Source organism: Fundulus heteroclitus, chromosome 6 (genome assembly GCF_011125445.2).
Source record: "Fundulus heteroclitus isolate FHET01 chromosome 6, MU-UCD_Fhet_4.1, whole genome shotgun sequence".
Taxonomy (NCBI): Eukaryota; Metazoa; Chordata; class Actinopteri; order Cyprinodontiformes; family Fundulidae; genus Fundulus; species Fundulus heteroclitus.
In genome coordinates, this window is record NC_046366.1 from 19,099,243 (window position 1) to 19,116,668 (window position 17,426).

Below are 17,426 nucleotides of genomic sequence, written 5' to 3' on the forward strand. Positions count from 1 at the left end.
AGGGCCAGGGAGCTTAAAAAAAGTGTGATTCTGAAATCCAAGCGCCTTGAAAAACTAAGCTTCAAATCGCCCTTAAACAAACTCTGAAACATGGCTGCAGCAGCATCATGCTGAGGGGATCTTTTACTTTGGTAGCAGGAGGAAAGCTAGTCGGAGTTTATGGCACTAAGGATAAATGACCTCTCAAAGTGCTTTACACTAGAGCCACATTTACCCGGTAGCCCTTACTAATGCACGTACATTCATACACCAATCCGCAGATTGCTTGGTGACCTGGGATTAAGTGCCTTGCCCAGGGACACAAGGGCCACCCTGGTGGAGGTGGACTGCCTTTGCAGCCTCTGAAGGATCCAGGTATCCCCTCATACTACCAGTATTGACCCTGACCCTGGTCAAATGCAAAACTAAAAATAAAATAGGAAAACAAGGAGGGAAAAATGTCTGTGGCTTCCATCTGCAAAACCATTCCTGTTTTTGGGGTCGTCTCATTGTTGCCCCATTAGGGCATCTGTTGTTAATTTGATTAACACAAAACAACCAAAGCTGAATAACAGTCCCCTCTACTACTGGACTGAAGTTTAACTGACTTGATGCTACATTCTCATTAAAAAGTGCTTATATATATATATATATATATATATATATATATATATATATATATATATATATATATATATATATATATATATATATATATATATATATGTATGACACAAATGCATCATCACAACTCCACTTCACAGGTACACACTGCTTTGTGTTTTGTTCTATGACATAAAACACCAATAAAGCAAGTTATAGTTTGTGTTTGTAACATGAAGAAAGTGAACAAAAAGTTAAAGGGGTTTGCATATTTTTGCAATGCACTGTATACTCGGTTTTATGTAAGTTGCCATCTGAAAGACAAACACTAAATCTACAATGTAAAATTTTGTTACTTTGTTACCCAGTGGGAGAAAAAATTGTTTCACAGGATCAGAAACAACTGGATTTGCAATCTCACAGAAACCCTAGAAGTCATGCTTTGCAAGACAAACAATTCTATATAATCTTGCAGCCGCATGTAAAATATGCAACATAGAGCAGTCAAAAACTGCCCAGGATCAGATTTTATTCTAGATCATTCTGTTCCGATGATTGCTCTCAAAAGATCACATGATTTACGATGATAAAGAAGCACACAATTACTGTATCTAGAGGGTTTTTTTTCTTTTACAAATCATTTACAGGTGCATATGAATAAAGTATAGCATTATCAAATGGTTGTTACATCAAATCAATTCAAAAGGTGATAAACAATAAATGTAAAGTTTTATTTCACCAACCTTTGATTATTATGGCGTACAGCCAAGGAGATCTTAAAATTGTGCAGAAATTTTAAACATTACAGAGACTAATTAATACCCCTGAAAAGGGATTTTAATATAAAAGATCTACTGAAATGATGTGTCCAGGTAATGTGCAGTTTATCCCTGTCGTCTTGTGAACCGTTTTCTCTTCCCCCCTCACTTTTTCCAACTTTCTATATAGTTTGGAAATTTGAGTAGAAGGAAAAGCCATGTTTGTACAACAAAGTTCTACAGCAATTTCTTATTTTTTTTCTCTTGCAGGCTGTCAGTGTCTGTCAATTCGGCAGTCTATCCCCATGACTGAGTAGGCTATAACATGGCAGCTTCGTGAAATTTCTGAATCAAAATTTACTTGTATTGGTCTTGTATAGTACTGTTTTTGAGAACACGAATTTTTAAACCAAAAATAACCACAATTAATAGACTTAAATGCTTGCAATATAGCACTCTGTATTTATTGTATCAATGACTTTCACAATTTGAGATAGTGTAAAAGGAAAACCTAAGTTTCACTGATATTCAGATTAACTGAGATGCTCCTGGATGTACTCCAAAAAAACTCAATCCATCCAATTTTTCAGAAACTCTTTGCTTCCATCTTTGAAAAAGCACAGCATGAAGAAGCGCTCATTTCCCCCTTACCCTTACCATGTGTTTCCCTCCATCCACTCTATTCCTCTTGGTATCTGTTAACTGTAAAATATTGCAGTTTACCGCATGTTGGAAAAAAAAAAAAAAAAAACAGCTTAAAATCAAGATGCCATGTGCAACTCTTCAGCTGCCATTTCCACTACGGGAGGGGGGGGGGGGGGGGGGGGGGGGGGGGGGGTAGCATACAAAGGCACCGCTGTTACCGGACATAAAACGGACAGACTTTACAGACGGACAACAGATGTCTCATACAGAAGAGAGGCAAAGAACAGAGCGGACAGAATGGGAACAGGGACAAACTGTTGCCGTGAGAACGTCTTCTTTTTTTTTGTTTGTTTGTTGCACTGAAAGGTCAAATTCAGATGAAACGTTCTCCCCTGATAGATGGTGATAAGCTGAATACATGTGGATTTAATGTGCTTGTTCATCTGCAGGAACTAGATTTGCATGAAGGTAATATAGAGCATCTTTTCTTATTGTTCACCACAGAAATAAATGGGGGGAAAAAAATAAAAAATAAAACAAGAATGAGCAGCCAGATGTCTGCGAACGAGGAAAAGTTTCATATTTATTTGATATCAAACAGGAGTTGAATTAAATACCAGTTGACGATGGGCTCTTACAAAAGAAATATAATAAACCTAATCAGTGCGGCAATGTCTTTTCACACTTTCCCACATGATCTTTTTTTTTTTTTTTTTGCAATTTCTTCAATTACTTAATAAATTAATTAGTGTCAAAGGATGAAACATGTTGCAAATAAAAAAAAAAACTGCAAAAAAACCGCAAAGGCATGAACCGAAATGAGTAAATGCTGCACGTTTCTTTCAAGTAAAATAAATTACACGGGGATCCGATTCATCTTAATGATAAGTCTGTGCATGGCACGGTGTTAACAAATATACTACCGCCGAAAAGAAAATTGTCGTTCATAAAAAAGCTAATAAAAAAAGCACTTCACAAGCAGAGATGTGAACATGGTTTCATATGGACTGATGTCGCTCAAAACCTCTTTTTTTCCTTTTTTTTTTTAAATATTCAAACATTCTACAACAAGTCAAGTGTGAGAGGAAAAAAGCACATTTTCAACAGTTTGATTAACCTTTGTCTGAAGAATTTTAACATTGAAAGGGCATAACTACTGAATTCTTGCCGTTTCTTTTTTTTTTTCCTTTTCTTTTTTTTTTTTTCTTCACTTTGCCTTTTTGTTTTACTTTTTACACTAGTGGTACAGCAAAATATATTTTTTCAGCTGTTACATGTACAACAGTTAATTGTGCAATAGAGAAAAATATAAGGCCTGAGTCTGAATTAGTGGTTTCGTAACTTTACAGTCTTGACGGTGTAAGTGGAGCCTCACTAGTTCTTGTTCTGCACTTCTTGACTTAAAAAGGACCCTGGTTCTGTAAAAGTCCCTCAGGAATATGCCAAGAGCTTCATGGTTCTTCGCTCGGAGGTTAACAATTTTTTATTTTTTTTTTCAAATCCCTTACTCTTCGATTTCTCTCTCAGTACGACAGAAACGCCAGACTTTATCTTTGAAACTGCGGCCTCTGTGTTATCCTCTGCACCTCATTAGTCCAGCAGCAGAGCTGGCGCAGCACCACATTTGTCTGGCCTCAGTTGGGTGTGTCTTGTGTGTAAAATGAGATCTCTGTGCAAAAAAAAAGAAAGTCGTTCATTCCTATTCCTGACCCAGCGACTTTTCACCTCCTGTCCGAACGGGAAGGGCATGTGCGGGGCCGGGCTCGCCGGGCTCTCATGACATCGCCGCTAAGCACCCAGCTGTTCAAACCTGTGCAAACAGAGGTGCCCTACCCCCACGCCCCCATCTCAGAGGCTGGTAATCAGCTGCATTTGTCCGTCGGTGGGGGCGTCCCCGGCCTGCTCGGAGCCCTCAGTGCTGGGCGAGATGATGCACCCGTCGCTGGTGCCTCGGTTTATGTGGTAGTAGGACAGCGGCTGCGGAGCGTCGCCGAGCTCAGGCATGCTCTTGTGGTACACGTCCTCCCCTTCGCTGTGTGGTGAGGGAGAGAGCTCCTCCTCTTCCTCCCCCTCATCCGGCGGGTAGGGCGAAGCTGAAGGTGAGGGAGAGTCTCTTAGGTTTGGCATGCTGGTATACAGAGAGTCTCTGTTGTTGCTGGGTGACTGGGAGCCCATGTCCTCCACTGCGGTAACAGTCTCGGAGCCGTGGCCGCCCTGGCCCTCCAGGCGCCTGGGGGCCTTCTGGGCACTGTAGAGAAGAGAGTGAGTCCTTTGGGGCAGGAGGGGAGCCTCAAGCACCTCCTTGTGGTGGGGGTGCAAGAGCAGCTCCAGAGTGGTGTGGCCTCCTCTTCCACCTCCTCTCTGCGGGGATGAGGCCTCCGTGTGATCTGCCACGATGGCATCATCCTCGCTCCCGCTCCCACCCCCTCCTTGGGCCACGTTGACCCGGGTGTGGGGAGGCGGCGCCCGGTCCCTCTCTCTCGGGGTGCTGCGGGCTTTGGGGCCCCCGCGGGGCCTAAGGTTGTTGTGGACAATCTCGGATATGATCATTTTCTCGAATGTGGCGTCGTCCAGGTTGAGGCCGCCCAGGTCACCGGGCGCTCGGACACCCACGGCTTCGTAGTCATCGTCGCGCAGGGAGTAGCTGTTGTTGAAATTGCCGTTGAGGGGGAGGGTGTCCATGGCGCTGATGTCCCTGCTGTTGCTGAGAGAGGGCTGTCCTAGAACGAAAGGCGGAAAAGCAGGTAAGATAATTGCACTCACGCCATGAAAGGAAACCACCACACCATCCACATATGCAGGGTCTTGCAAATGTATTCACAGCCCCTGAACTTGTTTGCGGGTTCGTCACGTACAACCGAAACCTTCAATGTGTCGTTTTGGTATTTAATGTGAGAGACCAACACAAGGTAAAAAAATATATATATATTTGTCAAGTTAAGGAGGTTCTTAAACTTCTTTGCAGATATTTTTATTTTTTTTAAAGTGTGCTGCTTATTTGTGAAATAACTGTGTAACTGTATGTTAGAATAATTTTTCACTGCCATTACAGCTGCAATGGTACGTCTCTCCCAGCTTTGAAAATCTAGACAGGAATGTGTTGTAGATGTTTTAAAAGCAAAGCTAAAGACCCACTTGTTTTTCCTTTATGTGTTGTGAAATATATTTAATTGGTTTGACATTTTATCTTATTTTATTTATTTTCTAGTCTTTTAATGTCTATTTATAAAGGTATGATTATTAGACAGACACGTTTGCCCCTTTTTTTGTGCAACTTAGCTCAAGCTCAGCCAGAACAACAATTTTCAAGTCTTCTCGCAGGAAGACTCTCCTATCTAGATTTGGTTCTGGACTTCATTGCATAAATGTGTTTTGATCTAAACCGTCCCATGGTAGCACCTGGGTGCATGTTTGGACGGTCGATCTCCTGCTGGAAGGTGAACCTCTGTCTAAGTCTCAAATCTTTTGCAGCCTCGACTATGTTTTCTAACACGATTGTCCCGTCCTTCACTCCAGCCTTTGTTTCATCAACTCTTTGCTGCCCCCGTTGAAATAAAGCATTTCCACAGAATGATAATGCCACCATGTTTCACTGTGGTAACGGTGTGTTCAGGGGCGATGTGCGCCGTCGGTTTTCTGCCAATCATCGAGTTATGCATGCAGATCCCAAAGTTGAATTCCGGTTTCCTCCGACCAGGGCACCATCTTCAGCATTTTTGCTGCGGCAAATGCAAATTGGTTTTCTAAGGTAACGTTTTTTTTTTCTCTTGTCACACTCCCACAAAAGTCAGGTTTGCAGAATGTACAAAGAATACTTTTTTTTTGTTCACAGATTCTCTACCAGAGCTGGTAATCTCTGCAGCTTCTCCATGGTTACCACCGGGCTCCTGGCTGATTAACGCTCTCCCTGCTCGGGCCGGTCAGTTTAGATGGACGGCCAGCGTCCAGCAACGTTTGGCAGTAGAGCCAGACTCTCCGTTTTCACCTGATAGCTTGAACATCGCTCCGTGAGCTGTCCGCAGCTTGAGATATTGCTTCACGACGTAATCCTGCTTGAAACTTCTCTACAGCTTTATCTTTGACCTTTCTGATGTGTTCCCTGCTCTTCATGATGCTGTTTGTTCACTAAAACTCTCTGACAAATCTCTGATGTATTAACAGATCGGTTACACGCGCTTGTTTGCACTCAATTCTATTTAGCAAAATCAGGGAAAAGGGAGCCGAATAAAAAAAGAAAAAACGCTTTACAGATTTTTTTGAACAAAAGAAAAGTATGTTTAATTTTCTTGAACTTCACACAGTTATGAGCTACTTTGTGTTGGTCTAGCACATAAAATCCCAACAAATCCATTGAAATGTACAGCTAAAACGTGAAAAATCGTGAAGAGGTTCGAGGGGTCCTGATACGTTTGCGAGGCACTTCAGTTGATACTGCTCAGGACACTTTAGACGTTTGCTTTTTTGATCTGAGGTTTGACTTTAATTTCATGTAAGTGCAACAACATGAAATTCAAAGAAGAACCCAATTAGCTTCCCACCATGCTCGTCCTCATTATCGCAGACGCTTCATAGGGCCAATATAAGATATTATCCTGAACAATATTGGAAGCATGAGACCAAAGGATGACTTCAAACTTAAAAATAGAAACAACGACAATATTACATCAAAGAACCTCAAGACCAGGTAACAACACAGGAACAGAAACGGCAATAGGTGATGCGCATAACCCAAGTAGTTGAAAACGAGCACATGAGAAAATGTGTCATCCACGATGAATAAAACATTCCACCTGGTAAAAGAAGGCGAGACTAAAGTGTAATGTCAAACACAGATGGCCAGCCACCTCTTTGCACCAGGGGCCCCATGAGAACGGCAGCAGGCCCCCACACACCATGAAACACAGGCACCGTGCAATGTATCACTTTGCCACCACTCACATCAAGTGTGTCTGCTCAGGCTATCTGGCCTAAGAACAGCTGATTTGCAAACAAAACAAAAAAAAAAAAAAAAGAAAAGAAAAAAAAAGAAAAGAAAAAGAAAAGGAAAAAAGATGCTTTTTCAATTGCAGCAGAAATAACAAAATTAGTGAAATAAGACAAAAGTGGAAGCTTGTAACATTCAGCCTGGATTCAGCTGTGTCCTTCAAATGCACCACCAATATTTTTTTATTCAGAGGTGCCTACGCTGAATGGAAAATAAATGTATTTGTTTACCAGATTGACGGCTCATAGCCAAAGACCAAACAACTGAATCCAAGATTTTGCAGGTGAAAGGATTAAGCAGCAAGCATATACAGTCACTGTCAGAACGTTACATACACTTATCATTGGCGTGGGTTTAATATTCATTCTGGGGCTTTTAATGATGCAATTAAAACATTGTTGTTGGTTTTTTTGAGGGGAATGAATATAGAAAAAACAACTTCAGGGAATTTTTAAAACAAGGAGTGCAGAGGTTTAAATTTACAGTGGAACATATGTTATTCACACAGATTCACAATTACATATACAAGCTCAAATATTCTAATGTAATATACTACTGTCCCTTACGAAGTTGCAGAGAAACCACACACCGTTTGCGGCCAGGAGCAAGCTTCTGGTGTAATTCTGATGGGAGGTCTGACAACTGTTCTTAGCAGAGTCGGAAGAGTTAATTTAAATTGGTTAGTTTTCTGGCACAGAGCCGGTTAAGCATCAGCTTGTACATTTTCAACAGGGTTGAGTTTGGGAACCCTTCCAGAGCCCTAAAATTAATCTGTCTGTTTTATCCATTCCAAAATCAGTTCTGATGTAAGTTCGAGGTCGCTGACCCAATGGAAGACCCAGCTATAAACAAAGTTTCCATCATCTGACCTGAACTCTTATCTCTGATGAAAGAAACAAGGTGTTGAAGAACAAGCCAGGGATCACCTCAGACCTGTTATAAACGGGAAGCTGCTGGAGTACCAGAGTTATTTTCCTCTGTAGAGTTAGTTTCACATCAGCTGGACTGGAAAAGAGCTGAAAGCTGAGCAGGACGTCAGAAAGGCGCTTTGTATGCACAAACATTGATTGGTCTGTTCAGTTGGCCCCGTCTTCCCTCTTTTTCCTTACTTTTGGCAGTACATATAGTTCCGAGAACTGTGGTAAAATTTAACATAAAGATAAGCTTATTGTAACATGCTCATCCAATCAAATGTTTTCTTTAGGTTACGCCTTCCCTTGTTGCAGATGTGCCTGCTAGGTGGACTTAGACTGCGCTGACCAGGGAAGAAGCATCTGTTCTAAAATTGACATCTACAAGCCAGATTAGGAAAGGTTTTTACGGTCAGAGACAGAGATTGATGTATTTGGCCTCAGTGACAAGAATAATGTTTGTAGAGGGCAAGGTGGGGATTTCTAGTTTCAGAACGCTGTACCCACTGTCACGCATAGTGGCATAGTTTTTTTTGTTTATTGTAACTGACTGTGGTACTTGAACTTTGGCTAAATATAAAGGAGGACTACTCACAGATTCTTCATCCCAAAACTAAAAACTGGTAGACAAGACTGGGTGTTTAAACAGGAAAATGGTTTTGGATTAGATAAAGCATGCTAACAGTCTTCTGGGAGAATCTATATTGCAACCCGTGAAAATCTGAGTTCTACTGTAGGCTTAAAAGCGCTTTCCAGAAAGCAGCAAGAAAACCAACCAGTTTAAATGTGCTTTACCATACTGAAAACAACAGCAGTCAAATATTCAACCAACAGCTTTTGCCACAAGCTTGCTGAAGACCGCAAAAGTGGACATTTAACTAAATTTAGGTGGAGGTGCATCAATATATTTGAGTCTCTATGCATATCCTGCGTGGATTGTGGAAGAAAAAAAAAAACACCACAATAAATTCATATTATTTTCAAAACTCACTGAAGTTATTTGTCATCAAGGCATTAGAAAAAAGAATGCTTCAAATGCATTACCAAGAGCCCATAATGAATATTAAAGTTGATGGTAAGTGTATGTAAACTTCTAATGGGCCCTGTATTTAAAAAAAAAACAAAAAACAAAAAAATATATAATCAGCAAAGGCTTTCTAGATGGAACAGACGTTGTTCCTCTTTTATACGAACACCATAGCACACATACAAACGTCCAACAAATTACTCTGATTCTGCACAGCCTGTGCCTAAACTGCAGTGCCAGTTTTAAAGATTAAAGTGGAAGGGCCGAGTTTGGTTTTAGAAGGATTTAATGTGATTGCAGCGTCTGGTTTTCACTGCTGCAGGCGAACAAAAGGAGAAAGTGTCAGTGCTGGGGGTTCAAATGAGCTCATCAGAAAATTGATGAAAATAACAGAAAATAGGTCAAAAACAGCAAAACCTTTTTACAGAAAGCATATAAAAAAAGAAGCACAGGGAGCAAAGACCAAGAGGATTATTAATGGGAGCTTGCCCAGGATCTCAAATTGTATCCATCGCTTTCAGGTTAAACTACTCTTATTTTAAGTTGTCGCTTGAGGGGGTGTCTGCAAATTTTATGTACTATTTTATGCACTATTCATTGGGCATAGCACAATTTAACCATGGGCAGTTTCTGAAACGTTCCACTCTAGATCAGCTGCCATCAGTAGCAGTTTTTGATATGAGCAACATAGGAAGTTGCCCAGGGCGGCATTAGAAAGGGTCGTACGAAAAGGGTTGGTGGGGTGGGAGGGGGATTCGGCTAAGGTTGCTTGCCATCTCTCTACTTCTTATCCAAAGCAGCTCATCAAAAAGGAATTAAAAGAAGGAATTATGAGGACAGTGAATTAGTTGCAACCTATTTTGTTGGTAATTTAGTTAGTGGTTTGGGTCCAGGATAGTTTATTTGGAGTGCTATTTTCTTTTTTTTTTTTTTTTTTTGTTATTGCTGGCAAACAAATGAAGAAGCTGTAAGTGCTGGAATTTAAACCAGCACATCGAAGAACTACGTAACAGATAAAAAACAATTCTAGAGCCAGAGGGAATAAAAAAGAACAAGTGAAGAGAGTAAAAGGCAATTCCAGGTAGCGGTGCTGGGAGCGGGATTATCAACCGTGTATCTGGATAGGCTTTGCATCTAAATTTGCATTTATTTATGCATGCAGGCTGTATTTTTATTTATTTATTTATTTATTTTTATTTTTTTTCCGCAGACAGGTATTGTCTACCGGGAAGATGGGCTGGGGGGTGGGGGGGAACGATGTGAACAGAATTCAACTGGACATGGCAACAGCTGCACTCTGGGAAACGTTCCAGCGGAGATCCATTCAATATGCTCCCTCTTTCCAGTTTTCACTGCATCAGAGGAACATCTGCAGAATATTACTTTGTATTAATACACCTATAATAGAGGACAGGCTCATCCTTTTCCAGGAGCTAAGTGTAATGACTATTGCAGGCAAACTTAGAGGATGCCTGTGTTGAGCTTGACAGTTTCCCTCTATGCGTATTTTATTTTTGGCTGGTGATCTTCACACCAGGTTTTGACATTTGCGTGTCGCGCTGCTGCAGCTCCCTTAGAGTTATTTTCCATATGTTAAATCCTAGATTTTTTTTCTTGCCGTCTTTAAGTATGTGAACTATTTCTTCTGTTCTGCCTGTGTTTGAACACAACAACAGCAGTTAGCCTCAGGAGGAGAGAGGTAAAAAAAAAAAAAAAGAGTGTGTAAAAGCAAGGAATTACGCTCACATTGAGAGTTACCTGCTAATTAAATATTCCCTCTTTTTATCTGTCTCCAGTGCGCTGAAGTTAAAACGCAATTATTCTACACTGATTAGGCAAGTAAACATTTTAGGGGTAATAAACAGGAGCTAAGTTATGCACCTGAGCTGCTTGGCTGGAGACGAACTCACCTCAATAAAAACTAAATTAAATCAATTTTGAAATAAATAAACAAATTCAATCCAAAAAATGCATCTGGTTTTCAGGGGTTCAGCAGCTGTTTGATCCAAGCCCTGCTTCATTACTTCTGAGCATGAAGTGCTCGCATTGTGCTGCAAGCCAGCTCGCAGCACAAAACAACAGAGACTGGAGCAGGTTAATCGGCACAGCCGCTCCATACACACTTTTGCCATTCCGCTGCCTGGTGTATTCTCTTTTATCATTGGTTGCCTCTGAAATAACAGAGGCCTGTAACTCTGCCCGCATTGCGTCATGAGCTTCTGTTTTTTTTTTTTTCCTCCTTTGATTGGACTTCTTTCACTCTGGAAGAGAGGAAGTAGGTCACAATAAACAGCGCTGTTTCAAATCAGGCTTATCTTCAGTAAATGTGGAGATTTCGATAGGTTGTCGCCGCGTGATGATACTGAAGTATACATGCTTAAAATTTCCATAATTTTCCAGGGTTAAATTTTCAATGTTTGACTGGTTTGCTTTTAAGCACAGAACATTCACAGTGACTTTATTGCTGATATTTCTACAGTGATCAAGCTTTACATATGGAAACTGTAAGGAGGGTGGATGGATAGATGGATGGATGATAGATGGATGGATGGATGGATGGATGGATGATAGATGGATGGATGGACTGGTGAAGAGCAACAGATGAATGGACCAATGGAAACAAATGGATAAAAGATTGATCATGTGTGATGAATGGATGACAAATGAAAGGATGGTTGGATGGATGGATGGATGGATGGATGGATGATAGACAAATCAGTGGATGGATGGATGGATGGATGGATGGATGGATGGATGGATGGATGATAGATGGACTGGTGAAGAGCAACAGATGAATGGACCGATGGAAACAAATGGATAAAAGATGGATCATGTGTGATGAATGGATGACAAATGAATGGTTGTATTTGGGAATGGATGGTTGAACAAACTAATAGTTGGATAGATCTATCGCTCTATGAACCAACTGGGTGGATGGATGGATGGATGGATGGATGGATGGATGGATGGATGGATGGATGGATGGATGGATGGATGGATGGATGGATGGATGGATGGATGGACGGATGGATGGAAACTGAATGGTGGGCAAATGATTCTACTCTAATCTAACCCCCTCCTTTTCCACACAGTCTAGAAGCCTTGGATATTTCTTGCAGGGTGAAAAGCGATCTAGATAATCTGGACCAATGTGCTGCAGCTGTATTTACCAGAAAGGAATTCCCACATGACTTTTAAGTAGACCTGATAAGAGAGAAAACTCTGGCGCTGAACTCCATTTTGAAAAGGGAAACACTAAAACGATAGCAAATAAAACACTCGGAAGATGTGAGTCATGAAGGACAAAAGATAAAGTCAGCGTAATTAGTCTGAACATTTTCAGCTATGCCATGTCCCAGTCTCAGTCTCCAGAGTTTTCACATAGAAAAAGAAAAGAAAGAAAGAAAAAAAAACGAACATACTTCATTGAACAGTTTGGCATTTTGAGAAGGATTTGCTTTCTGGCAGGGAGACAGACGAGAAAAGTGACATCACTCTCAAGATTCGGCTGTTTAAAGCGAGGCTGCAGCCAGGAGCAGCTTTGACTAAAATAGCAGGAAAGAATAACGGCTGTTAACCAGGCAACACAACCCAGCTGCGGCCACCTCTAGAGCTCCCTAATTAACACTTGATATCAGGATCATTTATTAATTGCACAAGTATGTGCTATGTATAAAAAAAGACAACTTCCTGCTGAAATATTTCTTGGCAAAGACTGTTAATTTTCTTTCTCTCTTTCTCTCTCTCTCTCTCTCTCTCTCTTGGTTGCTTGGGAACAGCTCTGCTCCAAGACTGGCAGATAACCGACCTTAAAATGGCAAATTGTTGTTTTCCAATGGCTTAAACAAATGAGATATAAAGTGTTAATTAAGAGCCCTTTTAAGGTCCTGATAGGCTGATTTTGTTATTGAGGCGGCTTCGCCTGATGTTCCAGCTCGCTGTTAAACCCTAACATCCTGTTGTTTTTACACAAATAGGATAAAGCATGTTAATTATTTAGACTCGGAAGTGCTGGTAGGTGTACTTTGAAACCAGAGCCAGGTTTTCACCCTTTCACGCTTAAAAAAATAAATAAAATAAAGCACTGGCTGTGGATTCAACAGACTAGTCATGAACGGATGCAATCGGTCTCTCCTTTTCCAAAAAGGGGAACGCTTCTCAAAATGCCGCATGTGTGCTTTAAAACAGCCACAAATCTGTGCCAGACAAAGAAGGAGAAAAAGGTGGGGAGGCAGGGGTGACGGATGTGCACCTGGGGAGTGAAAGGCCGGCGGAGAGGGGGTGTTGCACACCACCGTTTCAGCCAGGAGGTTGTTATAGGGGTTAGTGTCGTGGGTTCGGAGGAGGGGGTTAGTTAGGAGGTAGTTGCCAGTCATCCCTGCAATAACAGGAAGAAGAGACAGAAAAAAAAGGGGGGGGGGGAGAAAAAATTAGGAGGTGAAAAACAGTAGAGGAAGTGAGCTCAAGGTTGCAGGTTCTGCGGGTTTTTTTTTTTTTTTTTTTTTCCAGCAAGGCATCGGGCAGCTTTCCACATAAACAAACGCTGATATTCCTGTCCGGAACCTCATGCCGCAGAAGATTTACGACCCCTGCTCCGTCGTCCGCCTCCTGCACGCAGGACAAAGCGGCGGCGGAAACGCCGGTCGAAGCGTGCGATTCCTCAAAAAAAAAAAAAAGCCCGCCGAGGTAACTGACAAACAACGTTACCGTGACAAGTGTTGACCGAAGCCTGGCAACACAATCAGCTGCAGTGTTTACGCGAGACAGATTCATCCAAACAAAGTCGTCCAGTCGAGACAGCAGACGAAACATATCCGCGCGGCCTGGCTCGAACGCCACAGTATCCTCATCAGCCGGCCGCCCGCTTGTATAAGCTCTTGAGAATGTAATAACACGTCCGAATTTATTTGGATGCATCACTGACGAACTCTGCATTGGCAGGGATTTTTTATTTTTTTTTTCCCACTGCTGATCTAAAGCCAAATCTCTATTGGCAGCGTCCAGACCCTTGGCTTCATGATGTTGGGATAGCGCCCAAAACCTGCTCTGACCTCCACTAGATTTTGCTCCTCTCCGTCCTCTTATTCTACCTTAAAAGTCACCCTGGGATGGCACTTTCTTTAGTCCTGATCCATGACATATTAAACCTTACTACAGTGCTTTACAAACGCTTTGCCTACTCTTTTACATTTTGTCCTACTGCAACCATTCTATGTGACAGACCAAACTTGAACAATATTAAGTGATTTACAAAAGAAAAACGTCAGAAAAGTAAAGCATGCATCTGAATAGGACTCCCTGAGTGAAAAACACAGCTGCAGTTACAGCCGTAAGTCTTTTGGGGGGGATGTCTCAACTAGCGTTTTATATTTAGAGACTGCATTAGACTCATCCATCATCCTATCAGCTCTAGACTATCTGTGACTCCACATTATGATGCTGCCACTAAAATGTTTCACACTGGGGATAGTGCGCTAAGGCTGATAAGCAGTGCTAGTTTTCTACCACAGAGTTTTGCGTTAAGGCCAGAAAGTTACGTTTTGGACTCATCTGTCAATAGCACCTTCTAACAGAGACTGACTGTGCCCTCTTTTTTGGCTTGTGGCAAAAATGACGTCTTCATCCGTCTTTCCTTCTTAAGTGGCTTTTGTCTTGCTACTTCTCTGGCCTAAAGAACTAATGTCAGTGGACTTCTGAAGCTCTTCCAGGGTTACCATGGGCCTTTTAGCTGCTTCTTTGGGAGCCCCTGCCTTAAACCCATCCTTATCCCTGTCATGTGTTCCTTGGTCTTCATTATGGTTCCTTGCTCACAAAAATTCTCCAACAAAGCTAAAAGGCTAAAACATCTATACGTAAAGCCTGTTTACAAACTAGATGACTTCTAAAGACAATCTACATGAATTTTACAGATAAAACAGTAAAGGGGGCTGAAAACAAATGCATGCCACACTTTTCCAGAGTTTCAGCACTGCAAAAACAGACCTAAAAATAAGTAAAATGTTCTTAACATGAGTGTTTTTGACCTAGATTTGAGTAGTTAAATAAGATGATCTGCCAATGGAATGAGTATTTTGACCCCTAAAACAAGATAATTAGATATACTGCACTTGATGTAAGATGATGGAGATGAGTTGTTCCTATTTTAAGTGCAAAAATCTGAATTCCATTGGCCGATCATCTTGTTTACCAGCTCAAATCAAGGACAGATACACTAATTTTAAGAAAATATTACTTATTTTTAGTTCTGTTTTTGCAGTGAGGTGTGAAATCTTTTGAAATCCACGTATCATTTTCCTTCCCTTTCACAATTATGCACGACTTTTTGTTGATCCATCACATAAAACTGCATTAATGTACACACACTTCTGGTTGCAACGTGACAAGGCGTAAAAAAAGGTTCTAGGGATATGAAGCATTTCGGAAGGCCCTGCAAAATATCACGGGATAAATTGCTGCAAAGCCTGGAGCATTTAATGCATCTGATTGTTCGTTTGGAGAAGAGCGGCATGAAATCAGGCCTTATCTCCCTCTCTCCTCAGTCAGCACGGAGCAATGCAGGCTGCATCCATTGAAGTGTTTACTGTTAATTCGGAGCTTCATCACAAAGAGAGCAGAGCTCGTGTCTCGTCTGGTGATGACGGAGGCAGCGGTTGCTTACCCTGGTTGAGCGTCGAGGTGCTGTTTATGTCGCCCGAGATGAAGGAGGACTCCGACTGCTTTCTCACAGTGTCGTTCCACATCCGCCTGATGCGGCTCTGCGTCGAGAAAAAAGCAGCCGCTGATTAGCACTCAACATGGCGCTGTTATGTTTCAAGGCTTCTGGTCCCCAGGCCTGAGTGGCTGCGTGGTTTTGTGATTCAGACCATACCCTCTATAAATCAGGATCTAATTGACACAGTGGCTGATGACATGTTTGTGTATCACAAAGCTCCACAACATGCTATTGATTCGACTGCTCCCTAAAATTGGAGCCGCTGCAAATCTTACGGCTTGTAATTTGACTCTGAGCTGCTCTCTTTTACTCGCAGCAGAAGCAGAGAGCAGAAGCAGCCATCAAATCCCCACCGGTGCTCCCTGAGAGAGACCTAACAAAGTCTTTGGAGCAGATATCATAAGTGGAATGAGCAGCAATTCTCTCCCACGGGGTGCAAATGTTTTGTGTTCATAGTGGGTACTTTTCAGGAAACAATAATAATGATTAAAAAAAATAATGTTAAAATACTACATTAGGGTTGATGAAATCAGGCAGAATTGCCAGACCTTAACAACATGTTCTGCTGCGTGTCGGGTTCATTAATGTTAGGGAAGAAACTCTAGTACACACACACCAGTACCCTTACAAACATTTGGCAGTCAATAACAAAATATCTACCCGCCTGATAATGGATTGAGATGTTTAGCATGCTGGTTTGTAACCCAACCCTACCTTAAAGCAGGGGTTTAAGGTAGGGTTGGGTTACTCATAACTGGAGTTAGAGCAATTATTAAAATATTTTAAACAACTAGAAGTGTGACAAAAGAAAATAAGAGTGGGCAAGGACTCGTGTTTTTGTTGCCACTGTGCAGAGTGAGGAGGATGGTCAGAGAGGGGGAAACGCTTCTCTTTTCTATTAGTGCCTAATCTATGCAGGACGGCACGGGTCGGGCAAGTTTAGCACGGTTTTATTCTTTTTTCCGTTACAATTCGATAAAATCTCAATGGGGGCAGGAGGTAGGAAATGGAGCCTGAATGCTTTCTCAGCTTCTTTAGTTTAGGCGCTAAGGAGCTATAACAAATCCCACAATCCTTTGCGTGACATGGCGAACTGCTCTGAGTTGATACAAGTGGAAAAGCGGCATAAGAGGCCCAAGAGGTCCCACTTCATTCTCCCAATAGTCTCAGTTTCTGGCTTTCAGCTGACAAGAGACATCCTCTGCGGCTGGAGCCCATCTGATTCAAGTTTCTGTGCGTTGTGAATCCAGAGATGGGATTCTGCGTACTTTGATTTTAAGGGCTATTATTTCATTAAAGAACCAGTGGGGCGAACCGTTAGTACATCTACATCGTCAAATGGCTGTCTGGGAGGGATGACGAAAAAGAAAAAGGTCTTTCATTGTCCCACAATCACAAAAGTGAATGTGTGGCGTGACGCTTGCTAAACTCGACAGACACTGAAACTGAAACTCGTGTGCTTTGCTCAGACGAGACCGAGATTGATGTCTTCGGCGACAAACACCCCAGCTAGGTCTTGTGTGAAAAGCAACATTTTCAGAAAAGTGCCTAATGCCCATCGGAATACATGGTGGGAGATCTCTAATGCCGTGGGTCTGTTTCTTGCCAAAAAAAAAAACCTCTGGGATCCTTGTTAGAATGCAAGGTACCCACTGAAATATAACAATGACATCTGGACAAATCGACACGGAAATGGTTCACCAGACACAAGATCAAGCCTTTAGTGGGAGCTGAACAGAGGAGAACAAAAGGCTTTTTTTTTTTTTTTTTTTTACAGCTTTAATACAGGTTCCAGTTAAAGGGAGCT

General features: G+C 41.7%; 1 protein-coding gene across 10 annotated transcripts in view; it reads right to left on the reverse strand.

Moving 5' to 3' along the window:
• Window positions 1–2,542: 2,542 nt before the first annotated feature.
• LOC105934788 (adhesion G protein-coupled receptor L2) overlaps window positions 2,543–17,426 on the reverse strand; it is a 146,116-nt gene continuing 131,232 nt past the window's right edge. For 5 of the 10 annotated variants that reach the window (XM_036138251.1, XM_036138252.1, XM_036138253.1 and 2 more), the window contains 3 exons: window positions 15,566–15,662; window positions 13,160–13,285; window positions 2,543–4,705 (listed from right to left, as the gene is read on the reverse strand). In XM_036138251.1, coding sequence (XP_035994144.1) covers window positions 3,834–4,705; window positions 13,160–13,285; window positions 15,566–15,662 — 1,095 coding nt within the window. In that variant the 3' untranslated portion in view covers window positions 2,543–3,833. Of the gene's footprint in view, window positions 4,706–6,923; window positions 6,963–13,159; window positions 13,286–15,565; window positions 15,663–17,426 lie in introns of all 10 variants that reach the window. The other 5 variants (XM_036138259.1, XM_036138254.1, XM_036138258.1 and 2 more) reach the window with 4 other exon arrangements.